The 23194-nt window shown below is 38.9% G+C and overlaps 1 protein-coding gene across 2 annotated transcripts; it reads left to right on the top strand.

Annotated features, from left to right (window-relative positions):
* Positions 1-1854: 1854 nt before the first annotated feature.
* ppp3ca (protein phosphatase 3, catalytic subunit, alpha isozyme) lies at positions 1855-22828 on the top strand. Of its 2 annotated transcripts, XM_033978141.2 has the most exons (14): positions 1855-2149; positions 7629-7829; positions 9636-9760; positions 9858-9969; positions 10620-10765; positions 10826-10965; positions 16371-16448; positions 16523-16617; positions 17282-17407; positions 17482-17559; positions 17682-17766; positions 17970-18067; positions 18763-18813; positions 20463-22828. In XM_033978141.2, exons 1-14 carry the CDS (start codon positions 2095-2097, stop codon positions 20639-20641), a joined length of 1569 nt encoding a protein of 522 aa, XP_033834032.1. In that variant the 5' UTR covers positions 1855-2094; the 3' UTR covers positions 20642-22828. The 2 variants fall into 2 exon arrangements, with proteins under 2 accessions (XP_033834032.1, XP_033834033.1); XM_033978142.2 differs by lacking the exon at positions 18763-18813.
* The last annotated feature ends 366 nt before the right edge of the window (positions 22829-23194 follow it).

Here is a 23194-nt window from a genome sequence, read left to right as displayed (position 1 = left end):
TCATTAGCTTCAGGTCATTTAATATGTGATTTAATAGTTTGGTACGATTTGTAGGAGGTGACATGATGTTGACCTGTTGTCTTAGGCTATATGCAGACAGACAAGTGCTGAAAAAACGTCCATTACTATGTAGCAAGCTTCATTTCATTGTCTCAATATGTAGATTGTGCATTTGTATGTGGACCATCTGATCCTGAAGGACTGTGTGACATTATGCTATTAACTACAGCCTAGGTCTCACCACAGCATTTTAAATAACCACTTCACTAGAGTTATCAAGTTCTACTGGATCTCTTCTGACCAATCAGAACTGAGAAGTCTGAGGATCTGCCCATGGATAGGCCCGTACCACTGGTTTACACTTTTTGTTTAACTTTAAGAACTGTAGCTCTGTTGTTCATTTCCATTTATGCATCTTCCTTTTCTACCATAGCCTGATAACAGACCAACAGGTCTGCATGATGGAGAGTAGGGTCAGTGCTGCCCAGTGATGAAGCTGTCCCTTGGACTTGTTCTGCTGCAGTGGATCCGCAGGCTGAAGCCACACTCATCTCTTTGTTGTTCCCTTGTGTGAAGGGAGCCAGGGTACTTTCCTGAACGGAGAGAGGGATTAGAGCGGACGGCCTTCATCCCCAGCTGCACACATGACTAACGCAACAGGAAAGCCCCTACACATGTCCCACAAGAGCAGCAAGAGGGAAAAGGAGCCAACGCTAGCATTCACACTCAAACTATTTTATAAGTTGAAATTCATTGCAACTTTGGCTCTAGTTTGCCTCTCTATTTGTGAGACATGATGATTATTCATGGGACACTGGACTCTCCCCTCCCATTGGCTGCTATTTGCCTCTAGGTGATGTCACTTCCTTTACAAAACCACAGATGCTGACATCACCTGCCACCACATTTTACCATCTGTTTAAAAACGTCTAAGTTTAGTTCCCACACTGCTCTTTTAGCACTCCTCACAGTAGTTAAATCTACAAACGCACATAGAGTTTTCAACACAAAACACAGAAGCCTGAGTCTATGTGCCAAAGCATTTAAGACAACAACAAACAACTAAGCCTGGTACAATTTATGAATAAATGGTCAAAGTGTTAAAATATCATCAGATTTTCGCAGAATAAACCCAACAGTGAAACTCGTCACCTCCTGTAGTCTGGATTGTCAAGACCAGGGCTCCACCCAGTGGTGTAGCTGCACACTGACAGTCACTGATGTGGAAGAAAAACTGAAATCAGTTAATTTTACATGCATGGCCAGGTTATAAAAAAACGAAATAAAGACCATAAAAAGACAAATCGTACATCAGTTGTAAACGCACAAACACTGCCCCAGAGGAAAAGAGCAGGTCTAACTCACTCCTGATGAACAAACTGGAACTTGGAGGCATAATGTGCTGATGTTAGTTTGAAGCACAGATCACACAATAGGCTCTGTGATTTATCCTTATATTTGCATCTTTCTTAAACTGAACGCTAGTCTGGGATAGGCTTATTTTACACGAGGTAAGTCAGTGACAGTGTGCAGACAGAGGCTGTGAACAGCGCTGTGTCGCCCTCTAGTGAAACTCCAGCGCCATTATTCTGCTCACCATGGGCCTCGCTCGGTCCGACTTTAAGGATGTTTTAATTGCAGCACACTCCGCACTACAGCTCTCTGACTCTCCAGAGCTGCTTTTACGGCACAGTCTTGTTTTTGTGGCCCCACACGTGCGTGGGGACCGCCCCCGCTCTGCTCGGTCTGGAGGTAGTCCCGTGCAACATTTGCGTGGGAGTTCCCTTCTCCAGCGCCATGTCGGGATAGCGCACGTCCCTCCCTCTCTCTGTGCGTGCGTGTGCGTGTGTGTGCGTCCTCCCCCACATTAAAAGCTTAGCACAGCAACAGCAGCAGCAGCGGCAGCATCATCTCCCTGCATCCAGCATCCCCCGTATCCCGTCTCCCCCTGCGCGGAAGAGCAGTCCTCCCCGGCGTCCTGTGATGCCACAGCTCCTCTCACATCTCCGCAGCTGCCACCTCTGAGGACGCATCCGAACAAGGAGGGAAGAGAGAGGGCAAAATCCGCTTCAGCCTCGAACACAGCTCCAGCCCATGAAGATGTCTAACGCGGACATCGTCTTAAACGCCACGGATCGAGTGGTCAAATGTAAGTGAGGAAATGTGCTCCATATTACATAACATGTGGAGAGTCGTGGCCTTTCGCCTGTGTTTCTTTCTTGTGTCGTGCGTTGGCTCGGTGTAGCTGGAGCCTACATACGGCCGTCAAGTTGTGGGCTCGTTTGATGTTGATAAACAATCTTTACTCCTCAGCCTCCGTGTTAAACCAGGCTGTTCTCCTTCTGGAGCGCTGGTATACATTTTTTACAAAAATGTGCTGATTTATTGATGCCTGGGCCCTGGCTGTCACGACTGGTGTTGGATTGAAATCGGCCAGAGCGCAGAGAGGGGGAAAGAGCTGAATTGTCGAGCTCGGAGCTGGGGCAGTGATGCAGCAGGATTTCAGTGGCAGGGCCAGTGGGAGATGGTCAAATTGACATTTAATGGGGTGTATGTTACCAGGAGTGAGTGAGTCATCTTCTATAATTTCATTAGGAATCCCAAAGCTGAATCAGGAGATGGTGGAGTAGATTGTATATTGTATGAGTCTCAATGTGGGAATGCAACTTGGATCAATGGAGGGGGATGAAGTGCTCACAGTTGTGTCATAACTCATTTAGTCCCCTTTATTTTCTCTATGGAGCTGCTCTCAGTGCCTGGGCTGCATTTGATTTACATATACAGTATTTTAACTGTAATGGGCTGCAGCTCTAACAACACAGGCCTTTGAGTATCACATTGTATTAAACTGTCATATCCTTATCTTCTTCACTGATTGGACACAGTGAAGTTCTGAACACGGATCTGTTATGCTAGAATGTTCTTACAAGGCCACTACATTTTCCATGCACCAAATACTACCTGAAAATGCAACATCAAAATGTCTCCTTTGTGCATTCTTTTAATCAGCCATCTCTAATTGAAATAATGCTGACATATTGTGGTATCTTGTGTAGTCTATTGCACACAAGCCTTGATTCAAAGCCACTGAACTGTATTCTATCAAAATCACATTTGCTTTCATTCAATTAAAGAGAAGTATTTCGCTTTAATTGAATGAAGTTATTGAGTGAAATAATTTGTACTAGTTTTGGAAAACCACTTAAAACAATACGAGTAATAGATGAGGTTGCCTAAAGTAATAGATGAAGCAGCCTAAATGCACTGAGCACCATGGCCTTTCTATCATTTCCTCCTGTGAAAGAAATGGAGATATTTCTCGGTCCAAAATAGAAACAGTGTAAGATATAAAGATGCAAAAATCTCACTTCTTATACCTTTTTATGATCAAAGGAAGCCACTGGGACGCTGGAGCTGTTACTAAGTGGAGGATGACATTTTTACAGACTTTCCTGTTGTAATGATCCCTCAACTCCTGGGTAATTTTTGTATCTCTATGTGTATCTTTAACCATGGTGACAGGTTTCTCTTCCATATTTTACCCTGACAGTTCATATCTAAAGAAACAGTATTCGCTGGTCTGTGCAGTTTGTAACAGCATTGTCAGTGAGACAGAGAGAGAGAGAGAGCTATGGGCTTGGAAAGGCAGATTCAGGTCAGTTATTTTAGGGAGGAGCCCTTTGGTACAGGTGTGAACTCATCTTACTTTGTTACTAAGAAAAGCACCCTAGCGACATAGGCTGACATCTAGGTTTCTTACTGTAGTAAATCAATTATCACCTTTCCACGTAGTGTATGCAAAGACCTGTGCATATATTTAGCATAAATCTGCTTTCTCTTTGGAAGATGCATCATCCTTATTTGTCCTCAAGTGTGCATTCAAGTGCATCTTTAATGTAGCATAGGTTTAAACACAATAACCCCGTGGCCATTTATCAATTATGCAGAACTGAAATGTAGGTACAGAAGTGCAGTCCAATCACCATTTCAATCTCATGTTTAGAAACTATGACATTTCTGTCACATTCAGGATTGTTGTTGCTTGTTCTGATGCCACTATATATACCAGATATTTACTGCATTTGTAAAACCACACTTGGTGGTGGTAGTTTAATACTTAGTCAAAACTTACTTCATATCCGCTGCTGATGTGTGGTGTGTGGCTCTCATATAAGCATTAAGCAAAAATGGCTAACAGATATGGCTAGCTTGAAACAGAGCAGTTCACTTATTAGAATAGAGTCTAATAAGTGAGCCGATTATTATGTAATTATTACGTTTGTTACAGACCCTACCTTTTACTGCAGCGTATTTGCTTTGTCCAAACACTGTCGTGTCAAATCTGTGATTAGGATTTCCAGATTTTCCGTTTCTTCTTGGCCCTTTCAACGAGCTAGCTCAAGTATGATCAGTGATCAATAATAATGCATGTATTGTCAGAGTGTTGTGTGTTTACTGTATGTGAATATGCAGCAGCGTCCTCAGTGCAGATTGCAGTTTTTTGCCGGCACTGGCTGTACTCCGACAGGGAGCTGCTGCTGCTGTTGCCCGGCAACATACAGTATTTCATAGTTCAACTCTGGACTCGATCTGAGCATGAATCGCTCCATAGGACTGCATTTCTGCACTACAGTTCTGTGTATAAAGGCAAGTTTTTTAGAGGAGTTCTCCAGCCAGAGTATACTACTGTTTATTTCAGCAGTATATGCATGAGTTACATATATTAGCATAAAAACTCACATTTGCACAATGAAGCTTATGATCTATAAGGGATACAAAACTGCTTAATGACACTGCTTTCATTCTTATAGGCTTCAATTAAACGTGTATGCTTATTGTTGGAAAACCCATTATCACAGTCAGGCAGTCGTTATATTCGTTCAAGCCTTCATTAAATAAGATGATGTTTATGCATACACATTTTCAATATAATGATTATTGTGCTTAGTCACAGGGGCGTCTTTAGGTATCTATAGAGTCAGAAGGATCCAGAAGTACTCACATGTGTCTTATATTGCCCAAAAACAAATAATGAAACTAATAAACTAATCCTGATGTTACACTCAATATAACAGACACAGTTATTATTGACTATTATTCATTTATGAAATGGACTGCACGGTCTTATAGATAAGTCCCCTCACTCCGAAAGCCTTACATTAACACTGCCCTGCTCAGTCACACCTCTACATGTGAGGTAATGTTTATCATAATGCTGGTGGCTTAAGTATTCAGTCAGTTAGACAATTATTACCTGTAGTGTAAATGCATTGATAAAGTAGTGAGTGAGGTACATAGTATTGCATTAATACTATTAATCACAATATTTATTATTGTTTCAGACAGACCTTTTACACATTTTGAGAAAATAAAAATAAATGAAGTAAAAGAAAGTGCCTGCAGGATTTCTGAAACACAAAATATCTTTTGACTATTTAATACAGTTTTCATCTCTGTTGACCATATCAAGTAGGTAGCAATGAAATATTTACATTGTGTGACATTTTTTTTTATGATTCTGTGTTTCTAATAATGTGGTATATAAATCAGGATTAAATGCCACTTTTGGACCGGAGAGCTTATAGTCCAGCATGATTTCTCTGCATGTGTACTATATTTCACTTGTTGTAAGAGCAGACACTCAGCAGATCCACCCTGACTCAAACTTGAGAAGTTTGCATGTAGTGACTGAGCTGAGTTTGTACTGGCTGGAGAGTGTCAGTGCCATCATCACAGATACAAACTGCGCACTGTGAATATTAAAGTCCTATTAGAAACACTGGCAGGGGCTCATTATAGCAGGGCGGGTGCATGGCTCCAGATTCCTCTGGTGAAGCATTCATTATTAAAGAGCATGTTGATCATTTTATCCTTAAGCTCAGAGATTCCCTTCTTTGTCTTTCTCTCGGTTTGGCACTGATGCTGCTGAGTGGCCCTTCTTGCTATTCGCTGCACAAATCTGGCAACTAGCCCTACTCTCCACGATTGCTGACTCTGTGTATTTTGTCTGCAAGCAAGCTACACCCCTAGACTTCACATTTGTATATAATTTTTCTTCCACAATCATCAGAATTATTTACAGCACAGACATTGTGCAAGAGTTTTCTGTTAAGCCAGATGACCCATAGATTAACTTGGAGGCATGGCCCCTGAAAGCGCACAAGGATCAAGCCGCGAGCAGATCTAATAAATAACCTTTGACGCAGCTCGAGTAGTGATCCAGGCTCGGATTTCACAGTTTCATAGACAGCATTTATACTGGGCTAGGTGGTACATTTTAATGGCCTAAGGCTTTAAGCAATCCATAGTGAGTGGTTGATGAATGGTTTATACTTAGAGGTTAGTGTCATCCAGTAAATACTCAGTAAGGAACTAGACATCTGCACTGTGATATGTGTTATTAAGTGTTTGTGTTAATCTACTTGGCTGTGGCTGATCCCCTGTTACCACCACTCTGGCAGCATACAATAACTACCGGTAGATCTTTGATCATACAATGTGTTTTTGTGGCTATTTTGGGACATGTGGTTCACTAACGGGCCTTGACTATAGACACTTTAAAAGTTTGTCAACATAAATGTTCTAAATTCTGTAAATTACACAAATGTGAGGTATGCTGTATAATGCTGTTTCAATGGCAAAACTTGGTTTAGCCTCAAAATATCACACAATGTGAAAAAGAAAGGTGGTTTTGGAAAAAGAAAACCAGCTAGCTACATGTGAGGGACATCAGAACATGATTAGAAAACATTAACGCTTGCATTTTAAATCATTAGTTTATTTGAATTTTAGCTTAAGTTCAAATCAGTTATTCATTGAAAAGGTGTTATGATGGAGTTACTTTAATTATTCCCCAGTCACATCCATTATGGAATTTTGAACATTCAGATGACATAACCTCTTAAAGGGTCTGTAATATTAATGTGTGTTTGTCCTATGCCAGGATACAAGAACACAGGAATTTAAGAAGTACAAGGAGTTGTGACGCACTTTGTCCAAATCAAATATTACATTACCTCAGTCCTATAGTGCATAGAAAATGTTTGAGGAAGGATTTGGCCATAAAATAAAATATGGTGTTATAGTGAACTTCAACGTACAAATTATTACAAACTATGTCCAGATCCACTGTACATAATATGTGGTGCTTTCCACCAGAGAAACTATGAAACCATCAAGACAAGCCCACCACATTTATTTATAACTGTTAAACATTTTATCCACTTTTGTTTTTATATAGAAAATTTAGTTTATATTAAAACATGAAGAGGCTAATATCTCCCCCAGTGAATTTGCATCTTGTAAATTAACGGATTCATCTTTATGACAAAGATGCACATGTAAGTGAACGTCTCCGCAGCAGCAAAACAAGGCCTGAAGCAGAAAATGTTAAGGAAATTCACAAGTGGGGTTTCTGCTTGAGCGTCCCCCGTCATCTCACACTCATACTGTAGATTTACAAGAAAACAGAGGAGATGGTCCTCTGTTGTATTGCGCTAAAATGGTGGTTTATGATTTATGGATGATTTGGCACAATATTTCTTTTATGTATTCAATACTCATTACTATATGAATGTAGAATAGCATGTTAGATGGTTATTTATCTTCTTGTACGTGTGTGTTCTCAGCTGTCCCATTCCCCCTGAGCCACCGTCTTACCATGAAGGAAGTGTTTGACTGTGAAGGGAAGCCTCGTGTGGACCTGCTCAAAGCCCACCTAACCAAAGAGGGCCGAGTGGAGGAGGCAGTGGCACTGCGCATCATCAACGAAGGAGCGGCCATACTGCGCCAGGAGAAAACCATTTTGGACATCGAGGCACCAGTCACAGGTGAGACATGGTGTTCAGGGTACACCCCCATGGAACACGTGTTATGTCCTAACATATGGACCACTTAACATATTCATATTTTATTCACATAAAAGTAAAAAGGTCTAATAATTATGTTGAAAAACAGGTCAACAGTGCCTTTAATATCAGAACACAAAAAATTAAGATGACTAATATCACGATGTACCTCACAATGTTCTGTTTGCAATGTTGTTTCATTGAGCGGGGTTCTACTCTGCTGGGGTTGCTTTTATTTACCTCCTGTGCCAAATACACCACCATAGAACAGAATCTGTATGTGTGTGAGGGTCCACTCCCCATCGGCTGCAGACAGACTCTTCTCAAATACTGAATGCATAACTTAGCTTACATGCTAATTCAGCTTTAGCCTAATTGTGCCTGATAGTGTCAGGAGTGTTTAACTCATTCAGAGGAGTTGAGTGCATGAAGTGCTTGTTGACTCAAAGCTCTGTATCTTAACTTGCATCAGGAAAATAGTTTACTGTGTTATGAGCTAAACATGAAATATGGATGTTATCCTGAGTATTGGTGTGGACATGTGTTGATCCTCTGTAGAGCCGTGTTTAAATGTCTCTGCTGCCCCTGTATGTACATTCATATATTATGAGGCATTTATGCGCTGGAGAGCGGCTCCTTGCATAGATGTGTTGTTGGCTGTGCGTGTGTGTGTCTGTGTGTTTGATTGCTTTAGTCACACTGTGTCTCCCACTCACATTGCTCTAAGCTTTGAGTGGGCGAAGGCCACTGTGGAGCTGATAGGGGAGACAGAGAGGAGAGAGGAGATGGAGGATGAGTAGGAGAGAAGGAGACACAGGAAGATGATAATGAAAAATTGAAGACAGTGAGGAAATGAGATGTAGGTTTGCACTCCCGAGCCAAACTGTTCACTATGAAAAAAGTCAGTGTTCCCCGGGGGCTTAAGCACTTTGTGGGGTTTCTCGGTTTCAGCAAAGGAAACAGGCCTTTCAGCTAAGAAAATAAAGAAATCTTTGTGGCATTGCCATATTAAGTTAAATCACACCTTACACAGTAATTTCATTAGCTGCCTTGAAAAAAGCTATACATATAATGTTCTTTTCCACTGAGCCAGTAACAGCACAGCTCATGTGCTTATTGTTCGCACACAGTTAAAACATGACACTTAGGTATAGCATATGGCATGACACTGTTGTGCTTCAGATGCCATCACGACATATAGACCTATAATAGGGGCTGGAGAAAATAAAACTTAATTGTGAACTGATCTCTGCTCTCCTGAGACTTTGGAGTTTTTCTTTAGTGCATTCAGTAATGCAGGCTTTCTGCCTCTTGTCATGTGGAATGTCAAATGTCCATTCTGACTCCACATTCTCAATTTATGTGGACTGGGAACTGGCACAAACACCACATGACTTTATTGCTATTTCACTATAATATAAAATAGCATTAATAGGAGCACCTGGTCTGGAGTTCACTATTGTGCTCTTTAGTATTGAATTTTTTGGTCTAGAATGATTAGGAAACATATTTTGTTTTATTCACCATATTGTAGTCTTACACTCTTTGCCGGTTTCTGAAGCCAGACTAGAACAGGCAGACACAGACCACAGCGCTGGTACACAGTGTACCGTCTGCTGCAGCCCTGAAAAACTGCTCTGCTCTGTTATTTCCCATATGCATCTTACATTTAAAACAAGAAAATATAATCTCTTTATACAATGTGCGAGGTTCTTCTCTGTAAACGTATTAGCATGCACACGAAACATTGCAGCAGTAACGTGGCTCTGTGTGTGTGCTTGTTTTCAGTATGCGGGGACATCCATGGGCAGTTCTTTGATCTCATGAAGCTGTTTGAAGTAGGAGGATCACCAGCCACAACGCGGTACCTGTTTCTTGGGGACTACGTTGACCGCGGCTACTTCAGTATTGAGGTACAACACAACAGATTGTCCACAGAAATACCATTTTTATCTGTTTCTGTATCTGTTTATCTGTGATTCTAAAAATAATGTCCTTTTGTTTTGACAGTGCGTTTTATACCTTTGGTCACTGAAAATCCTCTATCCAAAGACACTATTTTTACTGCGTGGAAATCATGAATGTAGACATTTGACAGAATATTTTACCTTCAAACAAGAATGTGAGTACTTTATTATCTGAGTGACACTGTTCTAAAGTGAAGCTTTTTCAGTTTACAGACAGGCTGTATATAATTACATAATTATATAGATATAGAGAAGTGAAAGAGAGGCTGCCCCATTCTCCAGTGATAAAAGGTGGACTGGAGCAGCGCTCACAGTCGTGATGTACATAGCCATAGGAGTGAGCAATCTTGACAAAAAATAAATAACAAATAATAAATATGTATTTTTTTTATATTTCCATAAAATCAACTCTCATTGTTCATCCATCAAATGTCCTAAATGTTGCTGTAAAGGTCATGGTTGAGGTTCAAGTTTAACAAAAGTGCAGAAATACCAGTTAAATATCACAGCATCAGATGTAACAAAGTTGAAGAAGAAGACGATAAGGGTCATAACTGAAATCACAATTGGAAAAGGCAGTATAGGTATGTTATCATTAGTTTTGTGATTTATGTTTTGAAAGACACTGTGGATTAGAAGCTGCTTCAGGTTTTTGGGGACTGAACAAGCACCATAATTTTCAACAGAATTGAATATATTGTTGTTCTGTTACACCCTTTTTGTGATGAAAATATGATGAATTGCACCTCCCTAGTTTACTGCCAGAGTGACGTATGTAAAGCTAATACTTTGTTTTTGTGGCCAGGTAAAATCAAGTACTCAGAGCAGGTGTACGATTCCTGTATGGACGCGTTTGACTGCCTTCCTCTGGCTGCCCTCATGAACCAGCAGTTTTTGTGCGTCCACGGCGGGCTCTCACCGGAAATTCACACTTTAGATGATATTAAAAAGGTAACACCCACCATTTTGAAGTGCTTAAATAAGTGTAACAGTAATGATGTCGTCTTGCAGTTGGACCGGTTTAAGGAACCACCAGCCTTTGGCCCTATGTGCGACCTCCTGTGGTCAGATCCTCTGGAGGACTTTGGGAACGAGAAAACCCAGGAATATTTCAGTCACAACACAGTGAGAGGGTGCTCCTACTTCTACAGGTAGGTGACCCTCTTCTGCCTCTGCAGCTGCACTGGACAAACACCGCAGGCCTCACTGGACACAAACAAGAGGGAAATAACATGTTGCTATGGTTGCAATTGCTACGTCCATACAGTATAAGCAAAAATAGTTTATTTATGTCATTTGCTGATAAGTTTTGGGCTTTTTAAAGATGCAATGTAGAGAGCAACCAATATATTTTTTCATGGCCTATGCTGATTGTTTAGAATCATGAAAAACCTTTGGCCAATTTTTTAGCCAATATGTAGGGCCGAGTTTAATTATTTTCCCCAAATTTTGTAATTAAATTTATTATAAACTCACCCAAAACACTTTTTTTTAAACAGAGATCCTTACTGGAGATTTAACAGAGCTCCCTGCTGGAGATTTAAGGCAAAATAACAGCCCAATATATCAGTGAACCAATATATGGGTCTATTTCTAATACAACGCAAAAGGTATCTTGTGTAAGGTAAAAATATCCATGGGTTTCACAATGATAAAAAAAAAATTAAGACAGTTAGCAACGTAACAATGTAAAACAAAATATTATATTCAAAATGTTGTAAAATTAAAGCAAGCTAAAACCTGTTCACCTTTATATTGAGGTGTAAGATTATAAATATTGCAGGACTCATGAACTCTTTAATGCATACCTTGTAATATCATGTTTTGTGTTTTAAAATATATCACAAGTACACTTTTTGTGTCCGTAACCCCTTGGCATTATTTCAAAATGTATCAGATGTTCTTTTAAAGGAATCCTAGCACTTCTGTTTTTGCATTGTACAACTCCAAATGCTGCTTTTACCTCGTTATAATAACATTATACATAAGAGGGATATCCGAGAATGTCTAAATTCTTCCTCCACTTGTGTTAAATGGCCCCCAAGAAGCCATCCTTTAGCTAGCCTCACACGCAGAGAATAGGAGCTTAAAGAGGATTATGTGGAGATGTGTGGAGGATGCTGCTGTATAAGAGTCATGGATCTCCCTTGTGGCTTTCTTCTGACTTACATCGCTGTAAATCTTGAACTGGAAAAAACTCAACTCACCATCACAGACCTTATACTGCAAAGATATATTTATCATGGACTCAACACCAGTAATATATTCTCTAAAATCAATTGATGCATTTAACATTTATTTGGCACGAGTGGATACTGTAATGCGTACACCATGTAACAATGTCTTAGGCAGTGTCTTGATTTGTTCGAGGTATTGTATTTCGGATTGGATATAATTATTGGATTCCTTGCAGACTTCGTTGCAAGGTGTGAATACTGAATACACCTTGGATATGTCCTGAGAGATTGGACTAGCTTGCTCCTGTGTGGGAGTCTATGGAAGTGTCGGTATAGGTACGCATATAATATAGAGACACTAAGAGAGTTTCAAGATATGTCAGTGATTCATATCGGAGCATAAGACTGAGAGTATATAATATTATGTGAAGGTTATGTGTTTGCTGTGTCATAAATGTAGGATTAATCAAGTCTGATGTTATTGTGTGCAGCAGTAGTCACCGAGTCAGTTTAACATGGCATCTCTCAAAGGTGCGCTGTGTAACGGTTTGGTGGAAGTTCTGCCAACTGCTTGTTACCAATGTTCCACAGTATAGCATTAAACTTATTTATCTCCATGAAAGAAAGCAGTTGATACCACCAGACCAACTTACAGGTCAGATCTGTGGAGAGTCTCACATTAAGAGTGCGTGTCTCGTCTTCAAGGAATTTTTTGCACTGAAACATCTGTACTTGAACATGATGTGTTTAATGCCATACTGCGGAACACTCCAGGCAATAACATTTCCATGGAGAGAAGCTGGTGATGATTCCTTCAGCAAAAAAGTTACATAGTACACCTTTAATATTATTATTTCAGAAGCATCAGTTATTTCAGAAGACATCAGTTGCTTGTTGGTGTATTAGTTCTATGCAGTGCACACATTTAGCATAAATTTGGTATAATTATGGATAAAAATATTACAATTTGTTTAGTGGCACGGTGCTTCCATCTCTGTATGTGTCTTTGGCTTGTAGATGACAGATTTCTTGCTCATTCTCACTGTCAGATTCACTAACACATAACAGAGTGTTTTCACAGAAAGGAGGAGAGTGAGCTGCAGGCCACAGTCCACCAACAGTAATCAATATCCACTGCACGGTTTGGGCAGAAAATACATTTAGAGCAGTGTTAGTGCTGCACACTAGATCACAAATGTTTGCCATTGCTTTAGTAATAAACACAATCTAACAATAAACTGTGTGCTGCAATCATTTTATGGTTCTGAAGTGTGGGTCTTGAAGCTCAGGATGTAGCCATGGTTTACTGTTTACTGTGGAATGTGTTTTATGCCGTAAAAAGAATTTTAACCAAAGTGAAATCTAGTAGTTTCAAATAGTTTTCATTGATAGGTGAACATCCGATGTGTACTGGGCTGAAGGGAAGGAAGATGAGTCCTTCCCTAACTTTTCTCTGATCTTGTTTACTTACTAGACTAGTTCAGTTATAAATTCTAGCACCTAACACCATTACCTTTAGATTGAAAATGACTCGGGATTTCTATTTCAAAACTGCTGTCCAGGTGACTACCTTTGAAACCTTTCTACCCCAGACCACTCCTGCATGAATAAGAGGTTACATCGAGTAATTTGCAAGAAATGATTATGTATGTAGCCCTACACTGTTATGTCTTTCTTTTTTTTTTATCACTGAACATCAGTTTTCAATTTTGAATAATAGACTTCATGATTACATGTTGCCTTGTATATTGGCCAGTACAGGAGGGAATGCACTGTCAGGCATAACCAGTGCAGACACACTAAATCCATGTCAGTGTGCACAAACCTATTTCTGTAGTTTATATATTGGCCACCAGGGGAATCTCACTATCTCAGCCATGTGACCTAGATACTGTATAAGAGGATGGCACACTTTCTTCAGGTACAAGGGCCACCAGGGTCCCTTGGTTTTACTTGGGCCCAAACCATGAAGAATGACACACCACAGTGAAAGTTTGATGGTGGACCTGTCACGATAACGCTTTTTGAAGTGTAATATATTGTTGAAGTAAATATAGGCGATAAACAATAATATTGAAACCAAACCATAAAGCAGAATTATCCTGCAAAAAGTATTCTTAATGTACAATATTGTTAAAAATATGGGCTGCAATAAATATTGTATCTATAATGAGTCAAAGAAATTCATAATTCAAGCGTCTATAGCTCAAATTGTATCATAGAACAGAAAAATAACCACAATCTTCCCACTAGTACAAAGAAAAAGTTCCGATGATAAATATTGACCTCCAAAATGATTGTTCCATCAAACATATATTGAATGATGTTGATATAGTAATTGTTGTGACAGGCCTATGATGGGCATTGTGAAGAAGAGGAGGAGAAAAGGAGTTGCTGTATCTCAGTGGACATGTGTAATAAACAATGAGAATTTATATGACCTATTTTTTTACTACATTAAATCGACATCTGAAGTCTGTATTGGAATGGAGCAGGAGAAGCAGATCATTACACTTAACCAAGGCACTGGTGCTGTGGCCTGTTGGGAGTTTGTTCTATACACTGTAAATAACAAATATTGTTTTAACTTGTAGTCTTTAGTTGTGATTGCTCATTCTTTTGTGTTTTTTGTTAAATTATGAATGCTCTGTTCATATTGACTCTCAATGCTTGGCACAAATTTCAAATGATCCACTGACACTAGCAATTGTTTTAGTTACTGACATCTTCTGGTGGTACATTTGCCTTATTATTATGGAATAGGCAACTAGACTAGAAGAAAAGACCATGTAAATTTCAAAGAACCAGCCTTATCCTCTACACTCTGTAGTTTACCATGTGTGCAATGACAGCATGTTTGTATGTTTGCGATGAAATGAAGAGTTTTCAATTCCTTATCTGTATTTTCGCTGTGACGTCTAGAAGACTTGTTTTGAATGGCTGCTACTGTGTCTGAGTGACATAACACAACCTTGAGGTATTATATAAGCCGAGTGTGAGAGCTGCTAAATGTTCAGCTCTTCACACTGCAGCTGGAAGTGTCTGCCTTTTAATCACTGTCCTGTCTATGACACTGCTGCACTGACTATAACTATAAGATCTATGTGTCAAGATTAAGAGTAAGTCATTTCAATTCAACTTATACTCCAAAAAAGCAGGACTTAATTAGGCCTTAAGTGCTTTTTATATTTGGCTCATCATTCAGAAAGTCTAAATTTATAGACTAAATTTATATCTACTGTGTGACTTAAAGTTAATTAAGGATTCACTTTTTTGTTGGATTCAGTTCTTTGTTATAGTGTCAGTAATTTGTGACAATGCATTTTTAATATAATATTCCAGAGTGCGCTCATATAGATAGCACAAGTAGATATGTGTAAGGAGGTGCAGTCCGAACTGTCACATTGGAAGTCATGTGGTTTTGTCATCTCTCTGTGGGACAGCTCATTGTCCATCTGGCCAGCAAAACATGGAGGCCCACCCCAGCATGCAGTCTTGGGACAAAAACAATATTTTCAACCCATTCACTTTGGCACAGTTTGTTTTCAGATATAATTTATGAACCTGTTTATCTAGGAGCAAATGTAAACAAACTAAACTCTGAAAACTACCACTGCAAATTTTGGTCTTAGCCCTCAACTTACCATTAGCTTTATTGTAGAATAATAGTGTTACATAAATTATAACAAGTGTTTTTGGTCAACAGTATCTTTAACAGTATCTTTCACACTTCAACTTCTGCACAGTAAAATGCAAGAACATATTTTATTCACAACAACATAAAATACTTGCCAGGTGAAAAACGGTCTATTAATATTACTAGCCTATATGTCTGCTCTGTCAATAACCAAGTAACCCCAGCCGGCAAAGTTAAAGGTCAGATCTGTGGAGAGGTGGCCCTGCTCACAGTGAGAAGGCTGTTTTTCATGTTTTTTTAGCCATTAGAAGCATGTAATTGAATAAATGCAAGATAAATCTGTTTACTGCCATATTGTGGAATATTCAAGGTTGACTTATAACATCTCGATGGAGACAAGCAGACAGTGAACCCTACACCATGAAAGTTACATAGTGTACCTTTGAGTATTATTTGACTATTATTTTTCATAGTTAGGCATGATGTACATTAAAACATGTGTCGGGCAGGAGTCTTTGAGCTGCTCACTGGGTTCCTTTCGTTTGTGCGCTGCAACAGATCGCTATCGGGCTGCTTTTCACCCACTTGCATCATCTCCAGCAGTGCTTTCATTAATGCATTTATGAATAATCTTTATTGTTTCGTCTACTGTCAAATGAACACATTTGGAAAAAGTGACCTGCATATTCTTTTATCTATATATTTACTATTGTACTTAATGTTTTCTTTTTTCTCTTTCAAGTTACCCAGCTGTGTGTGAGTTCCTACAGAGCAATAACCTATTATCAATTATTCGGGCTCATGAAGCGCAAGATGCAGGGTATGGCTTCTATTTTACTTTTCTACAATGCCATATTTTTACTGTCTACTTACACATGTTTCATCTTTCTGAAGTTACCGGATGTATCGCAAGAGTCAGACCACTGGGTTCCCATCACTCATCACCATCTTCTCAGCACCAAACTACCTGGATGTTTACAACAACAAAGGTACAGATTTACATTCTCCATCATGGCTGCTCTGACTCTACTCTGTAGCCGAAAGTGTGTTAATCGAATAGTGCTGAGAGTTGGAGCAGCCCTGAATGCATTAGGGAGCCCCGTTTGTTTTTGTGGACATGTGTGTCTTGTTGCCATGGGCGGCTGGCTGTGGGGAGCGTGGGAGGGACTGTCGGCATTGCTGACTCTCCATGTGGCCTTATCCCTCTTGATGTAACAGTGTCAGTGTCCCAGGCCTCACCAGGGCCATCTAGTGGTGAATGTCTGCTCAGGGTTATTTTAGATTAAGTATAAACTTTACAGAATAGTAAAGTATTTTTTTATGTTAAGTCCATATTGTGCAATGTCCTGAGTCATTTTCACAGTATCGTTTTGTGCTTTATGATGAAAATGGGCCATTATAAGACCCACGTGATGTGCTAGCTTGTACCATGTAGGTTATTAATATGTATAAGGTTTAATATTACACAATCTTTTACATAAGGCTTTTATCTAACTAAGGAACATTTCCTCGTCAAAAAAAACCCAATTGACTTCTGTTATGTTATTCATTCATATAACATTCTGATGCAGCTCTACCATATTTATTTAGAGTCCATATAAAATTTCTACTTAAAACTGGATAATAATGCTTTGTTTTTGCTTTTCACTGCAGCTGCAGTTCTGAAGTATGAGAATAATGTGATGAACATTCGGCAGTTTAACTGCTCCCCACACCCTTACTGGCTGCCCAACTTCATGGACGTCTTCACCTGGTCTCTGCCCTTTGTGGGAGAGAAAGGTGCGTGCGTATTGTCAGTAAACACATCATGCTTCGCTTGGTGGGTGTGTCTAACGTGTTTTTCTTCTGTGCAGTGACAGAGATGTTGGTGAATGTGCTGAGCATCTGCTCTGATGATGAGCTCATGAACGATGAAGATGAGATTTTTGATGGTAAGAAACTCTGCCCTTATTCACACAATAATGCCAAATTGTGTGACACTGTCACATATACAGTGATCATCTTAACACGTAGTGCATCCACCTCTTCATCACTTTGGTGTTCTTTTTTGTAGCCAATGCAGCTGCAGCTCGCAAGGAAGTGATCAAGAACAAGATCCGTGCAATTGGGAAGATGGCCAAGATGTTCTCAGTCCTCAGGTATACAGCTATAATAAATATATGTAAGAAATACATAAATCAATATCTTAAGCCATAGTCAATTAATGCAACAATGTGAGCTTTGAATATGTAAGACACACATTTGTAACAAACATGAATATACTTGATACAATAGCCTGTATAGTGAGAGTCGTTTGTGTGGATGTGGGGTGGAACTGCGCCTGATGCTGTGTGTCCTGCAGAGAGGAGAGTGAGAACGTGTTGACGCTGAAGGGGCTGACGCCCACTGGCATGCTGCCCAGTGGAGTCCTCTCAGGAGGCCGACAGACTCTGCAGAGCGGTGAGTCCCACCCTCTCTCCCATACACCCCCCATACATGTGCTCCTCCATCTCAGCCCTGCACCTGTCTGTCTACAAATATCTCTGTTATCACTGCCCGGAAGAATGTTCTTCTGATGATAAAAACTCAAATGTAACAATTTAGGGCTAGATTCAGAAATTGAATTTGTTCATTTGAACTTTATTTACCTTTGTATTTTTGTTCAGAATACATACATGACATAACTGATCATAGTATTCTTCTGCACACTTATTGCAACACAAGACAAAAGGTTCAAAGAGAGAACTCGAGAAAGTAAAATGTTGCATAAGAATTCTGTTATTTATGTTGTCTCTCATTTGTCTTCCCTCCTGTTACCTTTTTCTGGTATACGTTTAAGTGAATATGCCCCTTTGCCAAAACGACAAATCTTTTGCTAATACAAAAGTAGTATTCATAATTTAGTTGTTGTTATTCTCTACTCTATCTTTAGCCCTTGATATCTTTCATATTTTTACCCATAACCCTCTGATTAACCAGTTGGTGTGTGCATGTTGGCTGCAGTGATGTAGCATGTAACTAAAAAAAAAGTTGACTTCATCTGACCTCATAATGCTGTAACCAACATGAGCTGCCTTTACTTTTGAGTTTGGGGCTGCGTTTCTGTCATTTGCATGGCTTTGTCAGGAGTAACATGCTCCCCTCCCTCCCTCCAGCCACCATTGAGGCCATTGAAGCCATCGAGACGCATGAGGAGGACAGAGAAGGTAACTGTGCACAAGTCCACCTCAAGAACTCATGCTTTGGCAACAACAGCCTCATACACTGCCTATTATGCATTTAACTGCCTTTTAAAATAAAGTGTTTTTCATTGTAATTTAAGTTATTGGTTAATATTTACAGCATGCATTGTAGTTTGTGATGAGAAATTAGAGCAGCGATTGCATGAAACTTCAGAAACTTTGGCCAAAATCTTTGAAATTTGTCCTTATTTTGGTGAAACTTCATGGTCATTGGTTACGATGCACCATATTTTTCAAACTCATGACATTTTCATTTAAGCATCAGCCACTAATACTAATACATGACTATATATTTTGCTACTGATTTGTCCCAAATGGATTACACAATCAGTTAGTTGTCAATTACTTGTTTTTATGGCTAGAAAATGTTACATACTTTGGTTTTATAAATGTTTCAATATTTTTTCACTTTATTGAAGTTGACTTTAAGTCATTTTTTTCTATATGCACTTACACGTTCATTTAAACACAATTTGCATTTTGAAAGTTCTACAAATGTCCCCAAAATTCTAGTAAAATATGTTAAGTTTGGCAAAATTGTCTGAAATTCAATAAGGCATTGTTATACTGTATATCCTACTGCATTTATTCAGTAGTTTAACCCTGGTTCTCTTACATCAGGCTAAAAGAAAAAAAAAAACTGAATTCAAAGTGGAACAAATGGAAGTGCTCTGTGTGCCATCAAGACACACTCATAATAAATAAAACACTGAAAAGTCAAGTGCAGCTTAGAGATACATGATTAAAGTGCTTCATTGTTCTGGATTTGGCTCACAAATGGCCCCCATCTGGTTCTGAAATGCACTGCACGCACAAGAACAAGCAGCAAAACAGCACCCGCATCAAATATGCACCAGCCAGTTTCCGTTCCCATGATCTGTCTAAGTTCATTATCGCCAACTTGGATTCAACAATGACACAGCAGTTTAAGACTTTTGGTATTATGAATGTTTGCTCAAAGGTAAACATTTGCTGTGTGAAAATATCTCTACAAAGATTTGTTGGCTGCAAACTGTCACCATATGTGTTTCTTGGATATTGCAGAAACAAATGGATTAAAGGGATTTTATGTACATCTTAGTTAATCTGATGTATTTTTAGTTTGACTGAGAGAGTGAGAACTGGCGTACAGCAGAAAACAAAGTTGTCAGGGAAAAGGGGGATGTAAGAATGTGTTTGAAGGGGATTTGTGGCAGGGAAATGTGATTTTGAAATGTGTTTACAATGCCATTCAACTGTGTTTTTATAGTATGTTAAAGCCTGGAATAGATAATGACCTTGTACTAGATTTCAGCAGGGAGTTTGTAGTGAGGCCCAAGTAAGAATGACTATACTACTACTACTATACTACTATTTGCCACAGCGTACAAGAAAATACTTAACTAAAAAAACAAAACATACCTATAAATATGTTTCCTCACTGTTTCAACTAATTCATTTCCAAAAGTAAAGCATGTTAAATACAAGTATCTGTGGTTAGAGCGGACATTCCTGCAGACTTAATAACTTCATAATTTGGTTGGTTATTATAGGATGGTTTTTCTATTCATTAGATATAAGCATCAAAGTCTTCTTCACCCTTACTGTGACATCTTATTGTGTTTGCTCTCCAGCGATCCGCGGCTTCTCCCCTCAGCACAAGATCAGCAGTTTCGAGGAGGCTAAAGGTTTGGACCGTATCAACGAGCGCATGCCCCCGCGTAAAGACGGGGTGAACCACGTGGGCCATTCCATGGGCAAGATGAACATGTCTGAGGCCAACGGGACGGACGACAACAGCAACATCCAGTGATTTTGCCGCCCGAGCCTTGGGACCATGCTGCTGCTGCCCCTTGTGCCGCAACACTTTGCCAAAATGGGAAATTCAGGCCTCCCGATATAGAAATCAAACAGGCCCACCGAAAGACAAATGAAAACCTGCAGCTAATCTTAAAGGGGTGTTTAAAGGGTCATTTTTTCTTGACGTTGTGTCATTGCACAGTTTTGGGGGAAAAATGGGGGATGAGGAGTGGATAGCCGACTGCAGCTTGGCTCAAGTTGTCTCTGCTGTTCAGTTATGGACTGATTGTTGAAGAAGGTTGTGCATTTTATGATTGCTGGCAAAAATGTCTGCTCCTTTTATCAGAGAGATTTAATTGCAGTATCCATGACACATTTTACTATTTTCTAAAGTGTTTATGAAAACTCACATATAAATTCACGTTATGAGGAATATGCGCTTGTTTACCAACATGTTTTGCTAGTATTACCAGGTTACAACACATGCAAAAAGAATGGAACGCAAAAAATAAGCTTAAAAAAGTACCTCTTTCAACTTGCAATTTTACCTGCTGTGGGCTTTATTGACTGATCTGAGGTAAGATGCAATCCTGTAAAGGACAAACAACATTCAGGCTGCTCAGAATAGTGTATTCAGTTTCAACTATAGCTTTTAGAAAGTCGTGCATTTCTCCAATAGTGCTCTATTACTTTCTGGACATCAGTCGTCACCTAGCAAGCAACACTTGGAGGGGATGAGGAGCAAAAGCCAGGGAGCAATTAAGCATGAGGGAAAATATTGTCTTTGAAGAATCACAATCATTTATAATCATAAAAATGTCCCTTAAAACAACTCGGAAATCTCTGAGAGGGAAGTCCGCTCCAACTCATTTTCCAAATGATTTTTGTCACATTGATCTAGCACTTGACAAAGCTATACCTCACAGCCACTAACAATCATGACATGCGCCTGAATGCTTGCAAATCTTTTGTAATAAATCAGACGCAGAATGAGTGCCACATAGTTAACCTGCTGTCACTAACCTTAGTATTGCTCACTTGCTTGTTGAGAGAAATATTAACCATTCATTCACTATGAGGTACATGAGCACCCTTTGAGTTTTTGCACATTTTGCTATGCTGCAAACTCCATGTGATTTCGTAAATAAAGACGTGTATCAACATGAAAAGGAAATTCTATAAATTGGGAAATGCAAACAAATTATACATATGTATAACACTATATATTAAAAAGTCTCTATATTGAATAATCAGACCATTTGTATCACTTTTGCACTGGACTCAATGTTAACTGGATGTAAATTGCGAATAACAATAACTATTTGGAAAAACCCTACGTAATTTAAAATATTTCTAGAATTTCCTTTCTTACATCTTATATACATAACTATTTTTTCTACTTCATGTTTCATCTTTCTATTTAACCCTAATGGTACGTGACTTAAGGATGGACAAATACAGTGATTTTTAACACAGCATCTACTGTATGGTATGGAACGCATCAATGCATGCAATTAAGTTCCTAATTGTTATGTGAGATTATAATTGTGATAGTTGTGTTTCAAATAGTAAACTTGAACTATTTTCTTTTGAAGATATATTTGTAGTTTGATTTGTCTTGTTTTATATTTTTTTAATAAATAGGCTTCCTTTAATTGTTCTTGTCAAAATTTCATTTGAATTCTGTTATTTATTACAACTGCTGATTTTGGTTTTATATTGATTTGTTGTTATGCAGAGGTGCCCTTCTTCTGAGCTGTGAAGCCTTGTGTTTCTTTCTGTTGTACTGAAAATGTACAGAAAATGTTCTATAGTGTGAATGAATATAATCTCAGTGAAAAGCAACTTTCAGGCTGCCAAAGCATGATAGCATGGTTTTCAGATGTAAATGAATTGGACACAGTGGAAATCATGTGTCACACGTTTAAACAGGAAACATTGTACTCTGATTCTATTTACTGCTGATATGATTATTGTTACAATTAAGCTTATGGTTATTTTCCTTTGTTTCTGGGTCTTGTATGGTCTACATGCATATTTCAACAAACTGATATAATGGACTTTATCTTGCAACATTTTTTATTATCTCTGGAAATACAGTATGTTTTGGCATTTGACTTCCTAAATGATACACACATTGTAAGCATGCCCTATGGGACAAATCACATTTTTTTACTCTTGAATAAAATATGCATGAACATATGCTGTACTGTCATTTTACTTCCACACCATTCTAATTGTTATATAATACTTGCACCTCTGTCCTGTGACATTTTCAAATCAAAAACATTTGTTCGTTTGTTTGTTTTTATGCAAATGAGTGTAACTGGAGCCTCTTGTCTCCATGAAGATGGTATTGCATAGCATGAAATGTTCTCTATTCTAGGGATTTTCTAGCAATAAAACGCCTGTATTGGAATAAAATGCAAGATAGTTTAAAGCTTTAAAGCTAACAAAAGTTCCATCAAAAGTTCCATCTATTATAAAAATATCTCTTCTAAATTCCGAAGACAATGCACAGGAATATTAAGAGCAAAGAACACAGGAGGCTTATGGCCATGACTTA

This window comes from Periophthalmus magnuspinnatus, chromosome 14, assembly GCF_009829125.3.
Source record: "Periophthalmus magnuspinnatus isolate fPerMag1 chromosome 14, fPerMag1.2.pri, whole genome shotgun sequence".
In the NCBI taxonomy this organism is placed as follows: Eukaryota; Metazoa; Chordata; class Actinopteri; order Gobiiformes; family Gobiidae; genus Periophthalmus; species Periophthalmus magnuspinnatus.
This window is presented reverse-complemented; position numbering and strand designations above follow the sequence as displayed.

Bases quoted from the DNA above. Each gene is read 5' to 3' on its own strand.
- ppp3ca (XM_033978141.2), top strand. From the start codon at position 2,095: ATGAAGATGTCTAACGCGGACATCGTCTTAAACGCCACGGATCGAGTG. The intron at 7,830-9,635 runs GTGAGACATGGT...GCTTGTTTTCAG, and splicing joins CATCGAGGCACCAGTCACAG to TATGCGGGGACATCCATGGG. The intron at 18,068-18,762 runs GTGAGTCCCACC...CCCTCCCTCCAG, and splicing joins CCGACAGACTCTGCAGAGCG to CCACCATTGAGGCCATTGAA.